Genomic DNA, 24,811 nt, shown 5'->3' on the forward strand with positions numbered 1-24,811 from the left:
GGACTTCATCACTGTTTTTCTCCAGACTCAAGAGTGTGATCTCAGGCAACCTTTCCAAGACTTATCTGCAAGCCATGATACAATTTAAAATCAATCCAGACTGGTATGTGAAAGAAAGAGACAGACTGTAAAAATGTGTGTGACAATTTAATTACCACAATTTCTCTAGCCCTGGGTCTGGATCAACATCTCACATAGTAAAGGATCAACACTGTAACATATTTTCCTCTCAGCATACATGAAGGGACCTAATTTGCAAACCCCACCCAATTAAAACCTTGATTTAGGTCCTTTCCTCTCTTATGCTGGAATTCCTTTAAACAATTCAAGACATTCTACATTCTTCCTATTGAAGGATATTTCACAAAAATTCACCAGCAACACATCATTATTTCTTTCAAGATGTTCTCCTTTATATCTAGTGAAAAATTCTCGTTCTAAATCGAGACAATGTACAATCTATTTGATTCCCCCCTTCAATCCAAGTTTCTGAAAGCATAAATAACAAAATTTTAAATAAAATGTCAAACATTGAATGAAAATCTATAGCAATATAAAGGGTCTAAATACTATAATTAAGCCATAAGAAAATTTTACTTGCACTTCTATATAAATCAGTCATCATGTCAATCTAGTACTGGAAGACTCTGGGTCCCCTCTTCCCCCAATTAAAACACAAAAGAAAAAATTCAAAGCAGAAACTCATGCTTTAAAAATGTAAACTCATACATTCAGACATTAAAAGAAAATCATTCTGGCAAAAAGTTAAAACTAAGATAGACAGTGAGAAAAGCATTACCAATGCCAGAGATAACGCCGAAGAGGTCTTTATGTAGGTTGTTATCCAGTGTGTTTCCTGATTTCTGTGGGGTTACTAATGGATTTGCAGTTGGCATATTTAGTGATTCATCCTTTACATTCTTTAGCCCCCAAAAAAGAGAGAAAAAGGGAAAAAACAGTTAAAATTATTATCGAACAGTTTGTATTTATTCTAAAATCATTCCATTTTGGGGAGTGTGAGGGCACTTTTTTTCTTTTAACAAGCTATGAACAACCTCACACTAACTAGGAGAAAGTGGGAAAAAAGGCAATTGAAGTGAGAATGAGGAATGACATAAGGGTAGAAATGGGAGGGAAGGAAAGAAGATGTAACATATTTACGATTTGAGAATATCCTTGAGAATAACTTGCATTTTTAGAGTGTTTCCGGATTTTCAAGTAACTTTTGCAGATACCTCACTGGATCAAGTGAGATAAAGTAGACAAGGCAGTCAAGCTTCTTATCCCCTTCACCTGAATTTCAGGATAACTTGCATTTCTCCTTTTTCTGGAGCTGACTTTATAACCTTAGTTAGGCTATCTATCAAGGTGTATAGCAGAGGCAGTGGTGCAGTGGGATAGAACACTGGATCTTGATTTAGAAAAATGAATTCAAATTCAGTTTCAGACACTTAGCAGTTGTGTGACCCTAGACATTTGGCTTGAATGCTGTCTGTCTTAATTTCCTTATCTGTAAAATAAATCTGCTCTGAGAATTAAAATGAGAAACTATTTGAAAAACACTTTTCAAGTGTTATATAAAAATGAGCTATTATTAGCACTATTAATATCTTGTACAGATACTAAAGATGGTAAGTCCAGGAATATTGGCTCTAAATTGGAAATTACCTAGCATTTCAACAATCACAAATTGCACTCTGTTGACAAAGCTCCGAGTTGTGGTTTTTTTTGGTGGGTTTTTTTTTTTTTTTTTTTTTTTGATGTTTAGTTTAAATACAGTGATTCTCTTCCTGATGCTAAGTGGTTATCAATCATGGAATACCCTGATTTTTTAAGAATCTCAATGAGAGCTGCCCCAAAGAGCATAGAATAGATGCATGGAGGATACAATTAGGCTGCAGCTCAGTATTGAAGAAAACTCATTAGCAAAAAAAGGATATAAAAGACCTTATGTCTTGTTGTGAATGTTGTGATGATAGTCACAAAATATGAAAGATCCTGAGAAATGCCTTCAATACACTGTGTATTGCTTCTTTGATGGGGTTTTTGGCCTAAGGTCCATCAACTTGTTTTAAAAATATTTTGATAATTCTATTTCAATATAATTTGTTTCCTTTGTGATCCAATGTCTTCTATTTAATACATTTTAAAAAAAAAACTATGTTGAGCAGGAATCTATAAGCATCCCCAGATGACCCCAAGAGATATCAACAAACAAAAAGGTAAGAATCTCTGCTCTACAGAGTATATAAGGGAAGTTATGAACAAGAATGAGAGTGTAGGTTGAGAGTGTTATTCACTTCCAACTTTTACAACCACATACTTGTGGCCCTATAGAAAAGTCTCAGGGCAGCTAGGCGGCGCAGTGGATAGAGCGCCAGCCTTGAATTCAGGAGGACCCGAGTTCAAATCTGGTCTCAGACACTTAACACTTCCTAGCTGTGTGACTCTGGGCAAGTCACTTAACCCCAGCCTCAGGGGGGGAAAAAAAAAGTCTCCATAGTACTCTCTAAATTAACTGTTGTCTTACAATAACCTCTTTAGATCCAAAAAATTGCATTAATTACATAGCAGTTGCCCAATAAAAATAATGAACAAATAGATGAGTACTATTTTGATAATTCAGGGGAGAAAATAGGTCTACTTTGCTAGGTTAATCAATATTCTCCATGTTAAAATACCCAAATTCTCATGATTATTGCTTCAGTTTTGCAAAGACTTGGTCTTCTCTACCATTATGGGATACCTCTATACTAAAAGAAAAAAATACAAAAGGCTCTGGATACATTTTTAAAGGGTATTCATTTACTGCCATGATGGTAGCATAAATCCTCTAAAAACTACAGACTCTTTCCCCAGAAAAGAACAGCTTGGACTTAATTAAAACATAAATCTTGCTTAAAACTTTTGAAGCAGTGCAGACAATATAATGTGTTGACTAAGCTTTCAAGAATTATATATATGACAGAGTTAAAGAATTTAGAACCAAAATTTTACCCTTGTACAAAAGAGAATTTTAAAAAACAAAACATAGAGGCCCCATACACGAAAGTGAGTAAGAATAAATAATCACAAAATGCTTATGGGTTCTTAGAGACAGAAAGTCTGAAAAAGTGTTATTCTTTGTGTGTTAAAATTAATGAATTAATTTAAATGTAAATAGGAACTAAGCATATTTAGATAATTTAATATTAAGTTTCTCCCAATGACTAATTGTGATGGACACGGCTCTTTTCAACTATGAGTTAATTCAAGGAAATTTCAACAGACTTGTGATGGAAAGAGCTGTGAACATCCAGAGAGGACTGTGGAGACTGAATGTGGATCAAAGTATAATATTTTCACCTTTCTTTTGTTGTTTGATTGATTTTTAAAAAAATTTTTCTTGTTTTTTTTCCCTCTTTTAACCTGATTTTTATTGCACAGCATGATGAATATGGAAGTATATTTAGAAGAATTATATATGTTTAACCAGATTGCTTGCTGTCTAGGGGAAATGGGAGTGGGGAAGAGAGGGAGAAAAATCTGTAACATAAAGTTTTACAAAGGTGAAAATTGAAAACTATCCTTGAATGTATTTGAAAATATAAAGTACTGTTATAGAAAAAAAAAGTTTATCACAAAATATTACATTTTTAAATGATAAGAAATAGATTTTATTTATTTTTTTCTCAATTTTGTTTTTTCCAAACACAAGTAAATAAAGTTTTTAACATTAATTTTTGTAAAATGTTGTGCTTCAAATTTTTTCTCCCTCCTTTCCTCATTTCCTTCCTCTCCAAGACAGCAAGTAATCTGATATAGATAATATATATACAATTCTTTCAAATATATCTCCATATTTGTCAAAAACATTTTGTTTTTTTTAAGATTAATTACATCCAGAACACACTTTAGAGACTGAAAGGGGAAGAGGAGCCAGTAGGTATCTTTTTTCTCCTCTTTCCACAATATAGACATATAGAAATATGGCATTTCTAGTTAGAAGTTACTTACAAAAACTGAATTTCTATTTGAATGCAAATATCTAGATTATAGAATGAGTTTCTATCTGAGAGAATCTATCTGAATGAACTCATTTACCATTACTGATGAGCAAGGATTTCTATCTTTGAAACCTGAGACCAAATTTTCCCAAAGTTTAATTTGTCATACTTAATAAATTGACACTCTTCTTATAAAAGATGGACCTGTGTGAGTATGAGTCATGGAGTGCAACCTTCTAAGTTGCATTTTCACCAAGGCTCATAAATTAAGAAGAAGCATGTGCTTCTTTTAGAAAACAGTTTGAAGAAGAAGAAAAAGAAAAGGAGAAAGAGGAAGAGGAATAGGAGGAGGAACAAGAGGAACAGGAGGAGGAACAAGAGGAATAAGAGGAGGAAGAAGAGGAGGAGAGGGAAGAGGAAGAAGAACAAGAGGACAAGGAGAAAGAGGAGAAATAGGAAGAAGAGGAGGAGAGGGAGAAGGAAGAAGAGAAGAAGGAGGAGGAGAAGGAGGAAGAGAAGAAGGAGGAGGAGAAGGAGGAAGAGAAGAAGGAGGAGGAGGAAAAGAAGGCTTTACGTTTATTTTAAAGGAAGTTTACTTTTACTGTACTTTGAAATAGCTAAACCCTTTACATTACTAACTATGGTGCTCTTTGGTAAAATTTATCAGGATCTCTAAATTTCCTTGCAATTACAGGGTTTTGATTTTTTAAAAAAAAGAAAAAAAGAAAACAGTTCTTTTTGTGATCTTGCTTTCAGCGTTTCTATATTTAGCCTTTCCAAATGAATTCTTACCCTACTTAATAAAAATGGAACATAAGAAATATAGGAAAGATGAGAAGTAAAGACTGAGTTTTTTTTTATGCATGAATATAGAACACATTTTAAAAAGAATCTTCTTAATGAGATATGAAAAGGAATTTCCAAAGAGCAAATAAACTTCTAAAATATTTTGATGAGACTTATTCATAACTCCCTTCTCACTTGTCTCCAATGACCTGAAATCACTATGCTGCTGCAAAAGAAACACCAATCTGTTTTCCAGATATTTAAGAATCAATTCCCATTCCTAAGAATTTTATAGAAAGCAATTGTCTATGCATTTTAACATATAGAAGATCACAATGACTGATAATTTTTTAAAATTCAGCACTTAAGCTTAATAAAATCCCATTTTATAGATAAATACTTATTAAAAAAAAAATACACATTTCTAAAGCATGTCCTTCCAAAAGCCCTTTGAGGTGGATAATACAATTATTCTTTACCTCGTTTTATAAAAGAGAAACCTGAAATACAAAGAAGCTAAGGGGGTTGCTTGGAGATACACAGCTAGTATACTTCAGGACCAGAATGCAATGTTCTTTTTTTCATTTTGCTATTTCTGCCTCTTCTAGCGTACAATAAAATCTTGAGCAATTGAAATGTAATTAATCCAAACCCTCAATTCACAGGGCAAGAGGAAGTATCAGAAGGAGTATTTATGCAAGATTCATGAAAATTCAAATCTAAACTTATCCATTAATTAGTCTTAAGATTTTTGGTGACTCATGAAATGTGACAGAGCTGGAAAGGGACCTTAGAAATCACCTAGTTCAATGGGAGCAATTAAAAAAAATATGGAAGCCACTAAATTGTACATATTCATGTAAGCTGCCTATTGACTAAGAAAACTACAATATTTTTAGCTGTTGTTCAGACATTTCTACCCTGTCTGGCCCTTTGTGACCCCATTTGGGTCACAATGGAGTGGTCTACCATTTCCTTCTCCTGCTCATTTTATGGGTGAGGAAACCGGGGCAAAAAAGCTTAAGTGACTTGCCCAGGTTCTTGTCTGAGGTTGTATTTGAACTTGAATTCAGTGCTCAAACCACTTCCTAACTGCCCCAAAAGAAATTTTAAATATTTTTTAATTTTACATTTAAATTTTAAATATTAAAATTCCTTTCTCTTTGCATGATAATGCCTCTGTGTAAGCAGTAAGTAGTCACGTGTCCATGCTACTGTGATTTTGCTTTTGAATGTACTTTCCTTCAAAACCTACAGATTAACCACAGAGTAATGAGCTATGTAGCACCCTTATTTTACTGCCTTTGCCATTTTCACTTCATTTCCTAACCTCCATTCATCATGAGAATTCATTTCATGTTGGTATATCGAACCATCACATTATTTCAGAAATTTTAGTAAGGCAACCCATTCAATTAAATCAATTAAGTCAGTTATCTAGTGTTGCCTTATACATCTCAAGACTAGATATTTAAAATTTGTTTTTAAAAAATAACAAAACAGAAGAGGCAGGAATATAAATTAATGAAAGGAAAGTAATACAATGCCTTGAAAAAGGAATAAACTGTATTGAAAATATTACAGGGATTCCAAGGCATTTCTAGTATATCTTTCAAAGAGAAGAAAGATTTCAAAGATGCTGGAAAGTTAATATAAAGCAACAAAGAAAGCAAATATGAGGCATTTAGTAGTTTTTGTCAAAAATGTGATAAATGTGATGGGCAACTAGGTGGCACAGGAGGTAGAGTCCTAGGCCTGGAGTCAACAAACGAGTTCAAATCTAGCTTCAGACACTTATTAGCTGACAAGTACTTCATTCTATTTACCTCAGTTTCCTTATCTGTACAATGAGAATAATAATAATATGTACCTCCCAGAATTATGAGAAGCAAATGAGATAACTGAAAAACATTTAGCACAATGCCTGCCACGTAGTTAACAATACATAAATGTTTATTGTGATGATGATTACTATTAAGATCAATTAATTTCTGATGGCTTTTTCTTACTTGTTAATTAAATCAAACTCTACTAATCAGTTATATGGTTCAGTTGATTGATAAAATTCTTTTTATGTACCTATAGAACAGGGATTCTAAACTTTTTGGGGGTCATGAACAGAAGTTTGAACTCTTCTCAGAACAAAGATTATAAATAAAGAAAATGCTAAAATTCAGTTAGAGGTTAATGAAAATAAAGATTTTTTTTTTTCGCATTTCAAGTTCATGGATCTCCTGAAAACTATCCTTGGTTAGAGATAGCATTGAGGATAGACTTGGGATAGGGAAGAGTCTCTGAATCCCAGGTTTACAACCCCTGCTATATAATATAACAGTTATAGGGCAAACATGGGCAGAAGATATTTAGTAATAAAATGCAATAATCACTAGAAAGTTAAGCATATTATATGGGCCATTATCTGTGTTTTTCAACTTGAATAAGGAAGAGAATGACAAGAGAGGAAAAGCTTCAAAGTTCTATGTGACCACAAGAGAATAATAATCCGTGAAAAGGGATTATATCGCACTAAAAAGTACAAAATTTCATAAACTTAAAAGGAAAATCTGTGAAAACACGTGAGGATGATGACAGGTAAAAGTCAAGGAGATAAAAAGGAAAACCAGAAGTATATGAAGAATATCAAATGTCAAAGTAGGTGGGTACCTCATTGAACACAGACAGGACTAAGAACCAGGAAGAACTGAATTCAAATTCTGCCATAGTTATTTATTAGATGTATTATTCCAGGCCAGTCACTTAACCTTTCTCAGCCTCATTTTGTGCTTCTTCAAAATGAGAATAATGACAGCATGTACCTCACTGGGTTACTGAGAGCATCAAACAGATAATATTTGTAAAGGGTTTTGAAAACCTTGAAGTATTATATATAAAGTTAGCTTACTACTATTTTATTACTATTTATTATTACTGAATTTTATTGACTGAATTTGAAATGCTACCTGAACATCTAACTGAATATTTTATTAGGACTCATCTCCCAGAATTCAAATCTAACTCTGCACAAGTCATTTAATCCTGTTTAGCTCAGTTTCCTCATCTGTAAAATGAGCTAGAGAAGGAAGGAGCAAAACACTCTAGTATCTTTGTCAAGAAAACCCCCAAAAGAATCATGAACAGTCAGACACAACCAGAAAATGTCTGAGCAATAAATTACTATTTTTTCTCATAATGTAGAAGTAAAAATGAGCACATTTAAAAGGTCTTTAAGGATTTAGGAAATAGAATGAGAAGCAAGGGGAGAGGTCATTCAATTCAAGAAACATTTATGAAGAAAAGGTACTGAGAGACACAAAGAAAAAAAGGAAAAAGAAAAAAAAAAAAAAAAAGGCTTTGCTTCCCTGGAGCCTCATTCTATTGAGAAGAAGGCAATACTTATATATAAAGGACTATGAAAGAGAAGGTATTCCAAAAATTCTTAGCATGGTTTTATAGATTAAAAATGCACTGACACTTTTGGGACACATTGTGTACACAAAGCATATACTATATAAAGGAATTTAGGGAAGGCAGAGATCACTAGCCACTGGGGGTATCAGGAAAACTCTGATGGAGGAGAGACAGCACTCAAGTTCAATCCTGAATGGAGGCAAGGCTTCCCAGAGAGAGAGGTGAGAACAGGGGTTCAGGTGGAAGATAGAGGAAAAATAGAATGTCAAATTCCTTGGAAAGTTAGACAGCGTCTGTTAAAGAGAGAAAATGGAAAAGGGGAAAAGGAGATAAGCGTTACATGGCTTCTGAATTTACCTGAAAGACTTTTGATGTCAATTACTAAAGAAGGCAAACTACAATTTCCAAAGTAATTTAGAGACGTATCCCCCAAACCAAAGTTTATGAAGGAAGGAGAAAGAATAAGAAGAAATATAATATTGTGATCTTGGGAATGAAGAGGTCTGAGAACTGAAAGGAGCTGAAGTACATGAATGTTTAAAAGCCCTGAGAAGAATGGCTCACATTACAGACAGAAGAGGCTGAAACAGCAAAGGGAAAGCAAATACATTTTTCAGGGGGACTGACAACACTGACAATGACAAGAGACACTTGATGAGTAAAGACTCATTTTGGCTTTGTTGGGATGCACAAGAATGTTGCAGATGGGAGACATAATAAGGTCAGAGGACTGAAAGGGGTTGACAGGATTATCTTCTCCAAGTCTAGTATGGGGAAACCTTGGAAGTCCTTTCAGAGGAGTCCATGAAGTCAAAAATATTTTAACAGTAATAACAATATAAAGACATTTTAATTTCCCAATACAATAAATAAGGACATAACTTGCATAAACAAAAGCTTTTGGTGGGTTGGGGGGAGGTCCTCAATAATTTCTAAGAGTGTAAAGGCCCTGAGACCAATAACTTAGAAAAACACTGATCTAATCACTTCATCTCATACCTGAGCAAAAAGTATCACAAGGAGGTGAATGTCTGAGGTCTCCCAGCAAGTAAGCAGCAGAATGAATATTCAAATCCACATTTGTTAATTCCAAATTCATTTAACTACACACTGCCCTCTAGTACCAACTCTTTTATATATATATATATATATATATGTGTGTGTGTGTGTGTGCGTGTGTGTGTGCGTGTGTGTGTGTGTGTGTATGTAAATATATACACACATATATATTATGTGTGTGATCAATCACAAAGAGTTGATCATGACTATAAACAACTGGACCAATAAAAATATTATAATAGAAGTGGTAAGGAGCAAAGCATGGATTACGAACTAGAATCAATTTCCATTTTGTCCTCTATGTTATCATTGAGGTCAACACCTACCTCAGGTATATTCTACCTTCCTTCTTCCTTATGATCCAAAAATCTCTGATTTAATCCAAATCAAATACAAATAAAAAAAATCCAAACTCTCAAATCCAAAATCTATGGGACTTTTCATGACTTGATCCCATTATAGTCTCTGATCACTCACTGAGTATGATATATGAATGTCTAATATATAAACTGTGTATAATATTATTTTAAAATCAAAATTTGTAACTACCAAATGATACAGAGAAGATGACATGATTTTGACAAGTTAGGAAAAAGTACATTAAAGATGTGAAGTCTCAATCCCTACTAAAAGCTGGTTATAGACAGCATGAGGAACCTGAAAATTCTAATAACTATAAAATCTAATTAATCAGAATTTCTCATTCCCTACACAATGCAGTTCAATTGAGATCTTACTGAACCACTAATATAACAGCCCAGCCAAAATGCTCACTTACGGTGCTAGGGTTAACCGGGAAGGGTGACACCTCTTTCACATTGATTCTCTGGACATTTTCTATTAGTAGGCCAAATAGAGGTAGATATAAAGTAGCAATCCTTCCTTGGTGGCTCTGAAATAAGACACAAACACCCAAGTTCACTTACTACTCACTATGAGAACTTAAGAGAAAGATTATTCAACAGCAGTGATGTCAAACAAATATTATTGACTTAGAAATGCATAACTTGACATTACTTATGTGGCAATTTTTAACAATTTATTTTATTAAACATTTCCCAATTGAAATTTATTCTAGTTTGAGCTGTGAGCATGGTATGCTTTGTTCTAGTGGTACCTAATAGTCTTGTGTGACTTAATAGAGAAAATCATACACATATAAGGTTCATTTAATGTTCTATGGACACATGATTTAACAAGTGTCTCTCAAACACACAGTAGGTACTTATTAAACATACAGAATACAGTATATTAAGAATACAAATACAGTGTTTACCCTTAAATGACTTGGGGATACAATATGTTTGCAAATAAATGCTGGATATATAAATAATAAATTCACGTGGTGACAAGAATACAGTTATCTTTTCCACATTGCAAGGGTGAGGACACAGCATGCGCTTGTGATCTGGAAAATCCATGTAAAAATTTTTTGGCCCTTCCTTACTTAGTACCAGGGAAGAAATTAGGATTTTTTTTTTCTTTTATGGGGTGTATACATTTGGGTTGATATTATATAATACTATACATGTATTTTATGAGTTTCTAAACTTTTTTGTGTTATCTATGGGCCTTCACATGTTGTTTGCAGCTTCCATACAATTTCTCCCAAATTTTCATTTAATTTCTTATGCCACTCTATACTCTATCGAAATAATGGGGAAAGTCTTGGAGTGGAAAGGATAACTATTATCAAATGGGAGAATCAGGAAAGGAATCCTGTAAAAAAGTGTGATTTAATTTGAACTTTGGGTTCCAGGAAGCAAAGGGGAGGAGGGAGAAGATTCTAATAAATATATTTGGCTAAAATTTTTATAAAACCTGAAAAAAAAAACCTATGTCTTATAATCTTCTATCTTCCATTGCAGGAAACTCACCCTTGAAGCATATCTGTCATCAAAAGAATGCTTTATCAACAGATTCTTCAACACACTAATTGCAATCTGCCGGACATCCCTGAATTCTTGTAGGGCATTTCCCACCTCTCTTAGCAGTAGGCCCACTAGGAAATGGTACTTGCAGAACTCATCTGTTAATGAGTAGTCAAGCTGAAGATCTAAAATAAGAGTGAATATTAACTTAATAACATACTTTTAATCATCAAAAACAAAAAACAAACATACTCCCCTTTTACTTATTGAAACCTGTTCATGCCAAATAGGTTAAATTATTAGATTTAGCTTCAAATCTTTAAGGATTAATTGAGCAGAAAACTGCTCTAATGTAGAAACCAATTTTCTTTTAGGAATTAATTTAAATTTAAATAAACTTAAATACAAATCCTTGATTTAGCTTTGTAACAAATTGCTCCTAACCAAGTTAATTAACCAAGTTAATGAGTCTATACTGATGTTTTAGTGCACCATACAGTACAGATAGCATGAAAATGAAATGTTATTACAATGAAATAAAAATTAAAATGTTTCATCATAGTTCAACGGAAGGATAGAAGCCATCTGTAATTAATATACATGTAATTAAGAAAACTGATTTAATGTGTGGTGGTTGAATAAAATGTCTTATTCTGGTATATCCACCTGTTTCTAACCACCACATTTATTCTTTTCCTGTTTAACTCATTATTAGCACAATATGGACTCTATTAAATTCCAAAGGGAAATGTGAAGAGGGATAAAATTGACACTTATATAATGAGCTATATAAATCAGAAGTAACTTCATTAATCAAATAGTGACAGCAATGTGCTCATCACCTAATCAATATTTATGCTTCTCTAAAAGCAAACAGATCAATAGAAGCTAAAACTAAAATGAGCAGCACACAACAAACCAAACTAACAAACCATCAGCAAGCTTAACAACAAATACTAACTGAAAGCTTATTCTATGAGAGAAAGCAGCAAACACATCATCTATTTTGGGCAAAAGTAGTGTTATTATCACCTTCATAATTTTTTTTTGAGAAACAATGGAAACTGATTTTAATCTCTCACCATACAAACTTAAGTCTATTTATATTGTTAAGTTGTGTTCAACTCTTCATGACCCTATTTGGGGGTTTCTTGGCAAAGGTACTGGGGTGGTTGGCCATTTCCTTCTCCAGCTCATTTAACAGATGGGGGGACTGAGGCAAGCAGGATGAAGGGGTTTGCCCAGGATCATCCAGCTCTTAAGTGTTTAAAGCTGTTTTTGAACTCAGGTTTTACCTGACTCCAGGACTGATGTTCTATCAGTTTTAGGTCTTAAAACTTAGGCCTAATTGGTTTGGGGCTTTTTTGGTTGTTGTTTTGGTTTTGTTTTGTTTGATTGGGGTTTTTTTGGTGAGGCAATTGGGGTTAAATGACTTGCCCTGGGTCACACAGCTAGTGTTAAGTATCTGAGGCAGCATTTGAACTCAGATCCTCCTGACTTCATGGTTGGTACTCTATCCATTTAACCACTTAGCTGCTCCCCACCTAGGTCTATTTGTAAGATGGACTTAAAAAAGTTTATGACTCCAGTTAAATCAAGCAGAACACAGAGAATGTTCATCTATACAGAGTAATTACTTTTACAGTTTAGTGAATATGAAGCCTGGAAATCTAAACCATGGGTCAGAAATTGGATCACTTAATCTCTCAAAGTAAATACTTCATGTTTACATAGGAGATAGCAATGTGGAGACTTTATGAAGAGGATCACAGCTAAAAGATATCACCTGATCTTAGGCTGCTTTGCATTACAAAACATGAGAAAATGACCAGAGAAGGAAATCTTGCAATAGAATTATTGATAAGGTGGTCACATAAAAAGCCAAAGAATTTTCTCAAAGTCTATTAACCAGGATCTAACTGCTGAATTATTTTACTAGACAAATAGTAATAATTTTTTTTTAAATCATGGAAGGATATAATAAAAGAGAGTTCTTACAATTCTACATTATTTTACTTTAAGATGCTCTCTACATCTTAAGGAGATGGAAACAGATTGATAAAAATTTTACAGTATCACTGAAATATTAATTCATGTGACCGAATAATATTTTTATGTAAAAATCTATTCAAAAAAGCAACAATTGCTAATGTATGTAGATATAGCTAAAATATCACTGTAATTATTATAGAAAGTGGGTTCTAGTGTACTAAATCATTATTATTTCTCAGAGCAAATGTTTTAAAAGTTGAGAAAGGATGTTAGAGAGAGGAAGAAAAAGAGAGGAAATGGAGAGGCAGAAAAGCACAGTATCTAAAAAGAAGAAGAGAAAAAAGAAAAATGGGGAGAAAAAATAGAAAAGAGAGAAATAGCAAGAGTACACACCTGCTGATTCTGTTTTGCACCAAGCGGGTACAAAACAGAATTTTGACAGCTTCCTACAGACACAGAAGCTTGAGGGGTAAATTAGGCCAGTGCTTTGGATAATTCATAAAAGTGAGAATAGGAATCTTTCCCTCTTTTTTGTTGTAGACAGAAACAGCCCAAATGTAAAAAGCTACATAATTATTGGGTTGGAACTGCTTATGTCACCACTTACTACTGAAAATATACTCTACTTCTTGGTAGAGCTCTGGGCACTTTCCCAGGCTGTCCCCCATACCTAGAATTCCCTCCCTTCTAATTTCTGACTACTAGTTTCTCTGGCTTCTTTTAAGTCTCAATAACTCATCTTCTACAGAGAGCCTTCCCAAAGACTTTTCCCCTTCTAGCACTATTAACTATTTCTTCTTTATCCTTTATACATCTTGTCTGAACATATTTATTTAGTTATTGCCTCCTCCATTAAATGGTGAGTTCCTTGAGGGAAGGGACTTTATTTTACTTCTTTCTATATCCTCAGTACTTACACAGTAAATACACAGTACCTGGCACTTATAATGACTGACTTAATAAATGAGCAGTAGCTTAATAAATGACTGACTTTTCTTAAATTGTTAATTTCTTCAAAGCAAAGACTGTTTCCACCCTTTGTATCTGTACTTCATACAGACAAATCTTAATTATTCTTGAATGTGTTTTCCATAAGGAAGCTAGATGGCACACTAGATAAAGTGCAGGTCTTGGAGTTGGGAAAACCTGGAGATAAAATCTGGGCTCAGATATTTATTAGGCAGTGGAAAAGTCACTTAGAAGCTCTGTTTGCCTTAATCGACTGGAGAAGGGAATGAAAAACCATTAAAGCAAATTTCTCTTTGTTGAGAACTTCTGTAAGTATACTAGAATGGCTATATCTGATTGTTCATATCTACATTCCAAAATCAATTATTTGGAGTTATGATTTTATATTATCCACCTGCTTCTCTTTTTCATTAACAAATAATCAATATCCCTCCACATGTACTTGGAGGATGCTAAATACCATAAATATTACTTTATCTGGTATATAATATCAAATTTGATTAATTTGATTCACTCATGAGGAAAAGAATTAATTGATTTTGATCTTTTCTTCATTAAATAAAGTGTTTAGGACCCTGTACAAAAGGGGAGATGAGATGAATTACCCATTCCTTTCAAACACAAAGAGAAAACTGGACATTTATATCAAAACACCACATACAAACAAAAAAAGGCATATGAGATACATTATTCGTGTTTATGGCTGGCTGTGAGAATATGAAAAGCTAATGCATGGGGTCAGAACATGAATGGGGTCTTTCCTCTCCTTGAAAGGGATGTTCTAGAGTTCCTAATGCACCTTAGGCAAAGGGTCATGACCTTTCTTTGGAGGTTCCCAGTGCTACCATAAAATGCACATTAACTGGTTTGTCACTAAGTTTTTTGAAACTACTAAGAGAGCTCAGGAAAGTTCTAAACAAACAGCAAAGGGAATTAGCAGCACTTGCATTCTTTTTAAAGAAGGGAAATGCAAGAAATAGCAAACGCCACACCTTACACCTACCTATAGGAGTGTCATGCGACTCCACAGTTGGTGAAAGAAAAGCTAAGTCAAAAAAAAAAAAAAAAAAGAAAAGAAAAGAAAAGAAAAAAAGGAAATAAAGTGGAACAAACAAAAAACAAGCTCCCATAAGTAAAATGGATTTTTGTTATTCAAGCAAAGAAAATTTACAAAGGAAAAAAGTTACATTCTGCCACAAGTTTATCTTATTGCTTGATAAACTAAGTCCATTACCTTCAATGTTTTGAAATTCAGTGATTTTCTACAGATACAATTTCCTCACAGCGAAATAGGCCTCAGAGGGGAGGGAGCCATCTTCATAATCTATCTAACGCAGCTTTCAAAGTTTAAAATATCTTAATCACATATTTGAAATTTCTCCCCACATCATAAAGAAACATCATTTCTTTACTTAATAGCAGTACATCTAAGGAATGAGTTACCTTGATATCTCTGAATCCTGCCTTTTCCAAATGGCATTGGCAAATTCAAAGGAATATAGTGTTCATGATTGCATACTACACGAAGAAATTCAAACTTGAATTCAAAAAGGGTCTGCAGGAAAAATGATTTAGCTGTAAATAATGACTTTTAATAATTCACTGGACACTTTGCTGACCATCTTAAATAAGAATACTCACTGAAACCAAGCACCCTCATCATTTTGACTTCATCCCTTTGATTCTCTTGGAAACATGTTTAGTAAAATTTACAAGCCCAAAAAATCACTGGACTAAATTGTTTTTTAAAAATCAAAACACTTGAACCTTAACCCATCTTATTGCCTTTTAGGTCTATGATTAATGATATGAATAATCCCAGTATTTGGAATCTTTTTAAGATCCTACATGCTAAGGAAAAGATATACTTCTGATTTTGCAGTAAGGCAGGGGGATATTTCAAGACATGGCACAATGTCTGACTTCAGGCAAGGCATTTAACTTTTCTGGGCCTCATTTGGGAAATGAGGGAGTTGGACTAGACAATCTCAAACATTCCTTCTGATGAGAGACAGGAAAGGGGGAACCCCGTTTTGGTCGGCACAAAGATAGTCCCATGATGGTGCAGTGTCCCCTGTAAATGAATTTGCAGGCCCGAAAACCTAGATTGATAAAAAGATTTATCGTAGAAATAAAGTTTAAGGTAGAAAGACACCAGGGCCAAAGGTGGTCACTGGGCAGGCAGGAACCCTTACATGGCTGGAAGGATACCATGTTTTGGGGGAAGGGCTCCTGAAAAGAGACAGCTACAGCTTGGCTCTTTTATACCTAAAAGGGGCTTGTAGGCGGTGCCCCAAGTTCTTGGTGGGCTTTTCAGATAAGGAAGAAACTGTTTGTGGGGGGTTGGGGAAACCTGAGCAGATAGTGGGGACTGAGAAAACCCAAGTCAGCTCAGATCCTGTGAGGGCTGGGCCCGGATATTCAAAAAGGGTGCTTTTTGACCAGGATTTGTGAATCAAAGGTCAGCCATGGGGGTTGGGGAATCAGAAAGGAATCTTAAAGGGACCTCACTCCCCATCACTTCTAGCTATAAATATGTATTCCTATAATCTAAAAAGTAGGGGGAGGGGAATTCATACTTTCTTTTACCTCCCTCCAATTTTTTTCCATACCTTCTTGGGTCTAGGAGTACAAAAATATATCTCACACTAGTAGATGAGCTCAATCTCATAGAAAATTCTGATATGAATAGTGAGAGAAGTGAAAGGATTTCTAAATGTGAATATGAGAGGAGAAAAGAAAATTTCCAAAAATCTAGGGAAGACAAGAGAGACTGGCTACCTTTGGATCTCCAGGCGCAAAACAACTGATATAGTTGTTGATCTGTTTGAAAACAAAGCCTCTGTCCATAAAGGTGAAACATCTCTGTAACAAGAGGGGGAAAAAGTGAAAATATTTTCCGAAGCTTTCTATTTTTTTTTTCTTATCATTAATCATTTAACATTTAATTAAAATAAGTCTAGGCATACTAAATGCTATTATATATTCAAGGAATCTGCTAATCAATAAAGTTAGAGGGGAAAAAAAAAGAGTTGGTACTTCAGACTCATCCCTGCCTCCACTAGCTGTTTTTACTCTCCAAACTTGGCTACCATGACTGAGATGCTTTCCCACACTAGATATTCCCTCAGTCCCTATAGTAGTGTCATCCTGGAACATTCCTCCATTCCTGCAGCATCCTTCTCCTGTTGATGTAGTACTTCCAGAACCTCCATCAAGAAAGGGCCCGGACCACTCACCCTTCTCCTAGCTGTGCTCCTGATTTTCACTTCTAAGACTTTGGCCCGAATCTTTCTGTTCTCTTTTTAAAGAAATGTCTTCCCCCCTCCCCCCCGAATGTAGGCTACTTGAGAAAAATTCTTTTTTTTTCTTATATATTATAAATATATATATGTGTGTGTGTGTGTGTGTGTGTGTGTGTGTGTGTGTGTGTGTGTGTGTATGTATGTATACATATATGTATGTATATTTCTTATATATATATAATATATTTCTTATATTTTCTTATATTATTATATATAGTGTCTGGCACATAGTAAGCACAAATGCTTGCTGATTTAATTCAACCATTACTATTCCATTGTACTCACCTTTATAAAGACTGCAAGGCTATGGTTGGCATTTTTTGCAGCCTCTGGATTGTCTTTGAATTTCTGAGTAATATGCGGCATCAACATATTAACCACTGTTTCAACCGCATGATGATAGGAAGCAGGAAATCTCTGATTTCGTAACAACTAAAAAGAAAAATTAATACAAATATTTATTATTTAAAGTTGAAAACCTGCAGATTCTGTGGAAAAACACTTTTAAGAATACAAGATTCTAATAATTTTAATTAGAATACTTCCTAAATATTATTTTCAAAGCAGGAGAATACACATAAGGTATGTATATAAGTTTCTAGTACCTCAAAACTTAAAACTAAGAAAACAAATTAAAGATTTGTAATTAAGCTACTCAATATAAAGATTTAAAATTAAACTACTCAAAAGCAGTAATCTTCAAAGTGATCATATATTTCAATGCTGTGGGGTTTTTTTAAAATTAGGAATACTTTTCTAATTAAATATTTCTAAAGAAAACTAATTGATTCAAGATTTTAAAGAAAACAGAGCTGACCTTGGAATTAGGAAGAACTGGGTTCAAGTTCTCCTTATAGCTAATTAAAATAATTACTTATTACTAGTCCCCCAATCAATTCTAAGAAAATGCTCACTTTATATATAATATATATAATCAATAGATTTCAGTTAAGTTCAAAACTTAAATTTAAAAAATGAATTAAAATAATAAGCTATTATTTATAGATTATTCATAAAATTACTCATTAATCAACATAAAACTTAAATTTTAAAATATTAAGGTAATTTATAAAAAAGACTTTAAGATTATAAGGCGCAACTAAGTGCATAGTGGATAGAACACTGGCTTTACTGTCAAGAGGACCTCAGACCCTTAACAAGTACTAGCTGTGGGACCCTGATCAAGTCATTTAACCCTGATTGTCTCATCACCCCCACATAAACATCCCCACCCCACAAAAAAGACTATAAAATTATAGACTACAAGATTATAAGAAGATAGCAATCTGTATTGGCAAAGGAAATGCTTCACTGGTAGCTTTCTATTATATTCATTAAATCATAGTTCTGATTTTTACAAAATCAAGTTTAATGTATGAAAGTTATAAAATATTGATGTTGTGATTATCTAAGACACTCATGATGTTTTATCAAAACCTATGAATGCTGCCACATATCACCTAATTGATCTTCTTGCTTACAGTTTTTTACCCTACCTATTTTCTCCTTTATACAGGGAAATGTTTGTTGATGGTATTATGTTCAGAATAAAAAAAGGGAATTAAAAAAAAAAACAAAAAACAAAGGTAACACCAAGTGACTTACTCTCTCTGGAAGATGGAGTTTATGACATGAAATAATGTACTGTAAGTATGAAATAATATGTTAAGCCAAATTGTGAAAGGCTTTAAATGGCAAGTTGAGGAGTATTCACTTTATTTTTAGAGGCAAAGGAGTCACTGATGATTCTTTTTTTTTAATTTTTATTAATTTTATAATTATAATTTTTTGACAGTACATATGCATGAGTAATTTTTTTTACAACATTATCCCTTGTATTCAATTTTTCCAAATTTTCCCCTCCCTCCCTCTACTCCCTCCCCTAGATGACAGGCAATCCCATACATATTAAATGTGTTACAGTGTAACCTAGATATGTGTGTAAATCCAATTTTCTTGTTGCACGTTAAGAATTGGATTCCTAAGGTTTAAGTAACCTGGGTAGATAGACAGTATTGCAAACAGTTTACATTCAATTCCCAGTGTTCCTTCTCTGGGTGTAGCTGTTTCTGTCCATCATTGATCAACTGGAAGCGAGTTGGATCTTCTTTATGTTGAAGATATCCACTTCCATCAGAATACATCTTCATTCAGCATTGTTGTTGAAGTGTATAGTGATCTCCTGATTCTGCTCATTTTACTCAGCATCAGTTCATGTCTCTTCAAACCTCTCTGAATTCATCCTGTTGGTCATTTCTTACAGAACAATAATATCCCATAACATTCATATGCCATAATTTACCCAATCATTCTCCAATTGATGGACATCCATTCATTTTCCAGTTTCTAGCCTCTACAAAAACAGCTGCCACAAACATTTTGGCACATACAGGTCCCTTTCCCATCTTTAGTATTTCTTTGGTATATAAGCCCAGTAGTAGTACTGCTGGATCAAAGGGTATGCACAGTTTGATAAATTTATGGACTTAGTTCCAAATTGCTCTCCAGAATGGCCGGATTCTTTCACAACTCCACCAACAATGCATCTCACTGATGATTCTTAAGCTGAAAAAATACTTCTACCAAATTAGTCACTGTGTAAACATGATTCTCGAAAAGTGCTCCCCCCACACACACAACCCTCTTTGCATTTAGTTTCTCTCTCACAAGACTATTCCTTCCCAGAACTCTTTTAAAAACTCTCAGGAAATCCTCAAAGCAGCTCTTATTGAGCTTAGGCTACTTAGAGATGTTTTATAAGCAAATCCTTTGACCTCCTTCATAGAATTGTTATAGAAATGAATATAAAATGCTTTTCAACATAGCATTTAAAGCCACAAGTATAAACAAACCAAAGAGTTATTTTTATAAATATTTGCTCTCTGAGATGCAAATTAAGATAACTCTAAGATACCACTACATACCTCTCAAATTGACTAAGATGGCAGGAGAAGATAATGATGAATGTTGGAGGGGATGTAAGAAATCTGGGACACCAAAACATCGTTGGTGGAGTTGTAAATGGATCCAACAATCTGGAGAGTAATTTGGTACTATGCCCAAAGGGCAATCAAACTGTGCATACCCTTTGATCCAGCAGTGTTTCCTGGGCTTTTTATTCCAAAGAGATCTTTAAAAAGGGAAAAGGACCCACATATGCAAAAATGTTTGTGGTATTCCTTTTTGTAGGATCAAGTAACTAGAAACTGAATTGATATCCATCAGTTGGGGAATGGTTGAATAAATATGAATATATTGTTCTATAAGAATTGATGAAAGCCTAGAAACACTTATATGAACTGATGTCAACTTAAATGAACACAACCAAGAGAACACTGTACACAATAACAAGATTATGTGATGATCAATTGTGATGGACTTGGCTCTTTTCAACAATGAGGTGGTTCAAAGTAGTCCAAGAGAGAGAACTATGGAGACTGACTAAGTTTCAAAGCATACTATTTTCACCTTTTTTTAAATTTGTTCACTTGTTTTTTCTTTATTATGGTTTTTTTTCCTTCTTGAGCTTATTTTTCTTATATAACATGACAAATATAGAAATATGTTTAAAAGAATTACACATATTCAAATTATACCATATTGTTTGCTATCTTAGGGAGGGGAGAGGGACGGAATGGAGAGGAAAAAAATCTGAAACACAAAATATTACAAAAATGAATACTGAAAACTATTTACATATGTTTGGAAAACTAAAATACTACTGAAAATAAAAATTTACTCTCTGCTCAGCATGGCTGCGCATGTCTGTCAGCCCATGTATTAGAAATACTGAAGCTTGTAGATTCCTTGAGATCAGAAGTTCTGAGCTACAATGAGTAATCAAGTGTCCAAATTAAGCCTGTCATTCATATGGTAACCCCTATAAGAGGGGCTCACCAGGCTGTCTAAAGGCCATTGCTGGTTATCTTGACTTATATGTCTTGTCATTAAACTTGTTACTCTAGGGGAGTAAGTCTGATGACTTTGAGCAACTCTACCTCACTTAAATTCATTTAAAGCTCAAGTCAAGATATCACGCTCATGATGTTATTGGTCCTCTGCAAAAGCAAAGAGGGGCAATAGATAGAGAGTACCTGGCTTGGAATCAGTAAGTTAAAAGAGTTAAAATATGGCCTCAGACACTTACTAGGTGATACTGAGCAAGCCACTTACTCCCATTTACCTCAGTTTCCTCATCTGTAAAATGAGCTGGAGAAGGAAATGGCAAACCATTCCAGTATTTTTGCCAAGAAAACCCCAAATGGATCATGAAGAATTGGACATAACTGAAACAACAATTATGTCCCAGGTTCTGAATTGGATACTGGGAATAAAAATAAAATAATAAAGATAAAAAACAAACAGTTCCTGCCTTTAAGAAGCTTATATTTTATTCTGGGGGAAATAGCATGTATTCAAATAATACAAAATGTTTACCAAAAAGACCTTTTCTTGGTCCAAAGAGAGGAACCAGCTTGGACAGACTGAAGTATATGATGAAAAGGGAAGGTTAGGGGATAAGGGTGTGTGTGTGTAGGTATATGTGTATATATATATATATATATATATATATATATATATATATCCTCTACTGTATAACAGGCACTGTGCTAAGCGCTTTGCCAATAAAATCTCATATCTTCTCCTTGTTTATATATATGTGCACACTGTAAAATTTAAAATGCTGTAAAACTATCATCAATTGTTTGTATTTAAATATGCTGATGGGTCCATTACCAATTAATCAGTAGAATTCTGTTTGATAAAGTACTAATTTTAAATATAAACATTCCTGAGGATAACTACTCTTTTTACCATACCATTCCAAATCTTAATACTTCATTTCCTCGAATAGCAGTATTCTCAAGTCACAAATCCAATTCAGATGGATTCAAATGAAAAGGACGTCCTCAGTAGGAATGAAGTAATAAAAATTCAGGATGTCCCACTTTATTTAAATCTACTTTTTGTTTGGGTCTAGTAAAGATGCTATATCTGTTGCCTGAAGACTAACTTAGCTAAGTTTAAAGAAGTTCATTACCAGAATATTCATTCCAATTATAAGGGGCAGAGTAGGGTTGTTTTGAGTTTTTTTGGACAATCACAAAACTGTCCCCTGAAGTATGATGGCTATGTACATTAATAAAGTGAGAGACTATACTACCAAAATCCTGACTCTACAGGAATTCCAGTTCTGCTTTAGATTTACAGAATGTCTCAAATGAAGACATATGTGAATAAGCTGCCTAAATGCCCTTCATATACAAACATCTCTCTGTTTGTACATTTGGCTGAGCATGTCTACTAAGTTAGAAATTTCTAATCCATTTTAACACCATTTTAGAATAAGTCTATTATTAAATATTTTATGAAAATGATAATTATTTTTGAACATATGGCGATGCCAAAGAAAGATGTTCTAATTTGCAGATTTCTGCAGTTTCATTGGGGATAAGAAATGGAATCCTAATAGGATGATTTTTAGTTCTCAAATTCTAGAAACAGACAAGAATATAATCCCTGAATTTAATTTCACTTCATTATAGGAATCAAATATGTAGCATATAGAAAACTTTTTCTACCCCTATTTCTGAATTTTTCTCAGGTTTTGGCCTAAGATAATACCTATCAGAAAGAGAATCAGTGAGTTTCTATAAGTTGGAGAAAGAAATGACAAACTGCTTCAGTTTATTTGCCAAGAAAACCCCAAATGGGTCATGAAGAGTTGGATATGATTGAAACAACTGAACAACAACAATTATGTGCCAGGTTCTGTATTGGATATTGGGAATAAAATAAAATAATAAAGATAAAAAGTTTATAATATAAAATTTTATAGAAACTGTGGATTTTGTGTTTGTCATCTGAAAGGCCTTCTACTAAATAAAACAGGTATAGGAAGGTGATGTATTAGGGGAAAATTAGTATTTGGAAGGAAATGGCACTTTCTAAACCCAGATGAAGGGACCAGAGTTAGTCTGAAAGATTAAGTATTTAAAGAGTAAAAATTCTAGAACTTTAGAAATAGTTAAGAGAATGGTTTGAGACTCCTTTTTATAACATAATGATATCTTTACCCCTAGGTATTTCTCTTCCATAACTTGCTACCACTTCTAAAAGTAAATATGTTTTATTAAAAAAAAAAGTTATTTTAACTTATATAATAACTTAACAGAAAGTTATTTTAACTTATAGCAAAGATTTTTCTTGGTTGCATTTTAGTGGTTATTTTCAGAGCATAGAAGAATTTTTCTTGAGACTTTTGGTATCTAAGGATAAAAACAATAACAACTACTAAGAAGTCACAATGTAACTAAGTCAAAAATTTGGGAAACTAGTACTGACTTTTGCTCAATTATGGGATTACTAAAGAGTCTTGGGATATAAAGTGGGTAGGCACCTGTCAAAAGTTATCATGTCAATCAATAAATATTTATTAAGTACCTACTATGTGTCAAGTACTGTGCAAAGAGTCAGGGATACTTTGTATCCAGGACTTTACAATGGTGGTGGTGCTGGTGGGGAGAACAGCATGAAAACACCTATGTACAAAAAGATATCTACATCAAGTGGAAATAATCCCAGAACATTCAGGAAAGGAGTCTTACAGAAAATAAGATTTTCGTTGGCATTCAAAGGAATCAGAGAAGAAGAGAAGAAGAAATCAGAAAGAGATGAGAAGAACAAAGTAATCCTTTTTCAGAAAGTGAGGCACAAAAAAATTGATGTCATTTGGTCAAAGTATTCAAAGTAGCAAAAATTTTAAGTCTTTAGAAACTAAACTCAGTTCTTTCCTACAATCAGACACACTGTAACTCGACTCTAACATAGTGATTTCATTTTGGTCCTCTTCATGAAGGAAGGACAACAACCAACCATACTAGGTTATACATATATAACATGTATTATATATATATATATATATATATATATATATATATATATATATATATATATATATATATATATATATATATATATATATATATATTTATATGTATAAACATATTATAATTTACAACACATAGACATAATAGATTTGTAAATATATTATATTTTTGATATTTAGATATAATTTATATATCATTTAAATAGATAAGAAAACTTTCAAACTTTAAAGCACTATGTAAATGTTAGCTATGTGAGGAAGAACGAAACATTAACAATTAAAGGGTTTGTAAAAGGTTTCCCAGAAGATGTGGTATATGATCTGAGCCTTGAAACAAGTTACCCGTAGTAGGAAGCAGAGATAAGGTGGTCCCAAGCACAGGGCATGTGTCTATGTGTAGGAAAGGTATTTTTGCTGATAAAGAAACTGAGATCCAGAAAGTGATTAATCTGGGACTAGAATCCAGATACCATTCCAAGTTTTTTTCTAGTTGTACCATGTTGTGTCTGGTAATTAGGCAGACTAAGACAGAACTTTCATTTAGAA

General features: G+C 33.6%; 1 protein-coding gene across 27 annotated transcripts in view; it reads right to left on the reverse strand.

Annotated features, from left to right (window-relative positions):
- Positions 1 to 24,811, reverse strand: part of DOCK9 (dedicator of cytokinesis 9) — a 353,079-nt gene that overhangs the window by 80,234 nt on the left and 248,034 nt on the right. For 15 of the 27 annotated variants that reach the window (XM_074299428.1, XM_074299424.1, XM_074299433.1 and 12 more), the window contains exons 28-33: positions 17,662 to 17,808; positions 16,853 to 16,936; positions 15,515 to 15,626; positions 11,117 to 11,295; positions 10,018 to 10,131; positions 800 to 920 (exon numbers count right to left, since the gene is read on the reverse strand). In XM_074299428.1, the coding sequence (XP_074155529.1) occupies positions 800 to 920; positions 10,018 to 10,131; positions 11,117 to 11,295; positions 15,515 to 15,626; positions 16,853 to 16,936; positions 17,662 to 17,808 (757 nt within the window). Of the gene's footprint in view, positions 1 to 799; positions 921 to 10,017; positions 10,132 to 11,116; positions 11,296 to 15,074; positions 15,117 to 15,514; positions 15,627 to 16,852; positions 16,937 to 17,661; positions 17,809 to 24,811 lie in introns of all 27 variants that reach the window. The other 12 variants (XM_074299422.1, XM_074299417.1, XM_074299425.1 and 9 more) reach the window with 1 other exon arrangement.

Source organism: Sminthopsis crassicaudata, chromosome 3, assembly GCF_048593235.1.
Source record: "Sminthopsis crassicaudata isolate SCR6 chromosome 3, ASM4859323v1, whole genome shotgun sequence".
Taxonomy (NCBI): Eukaryota; Metazoa; Chordata; class Mammalia; order Dasyuromorphia; family Dasyuridae; genus Sminthopsis; species Sminthopsis crassicaudata.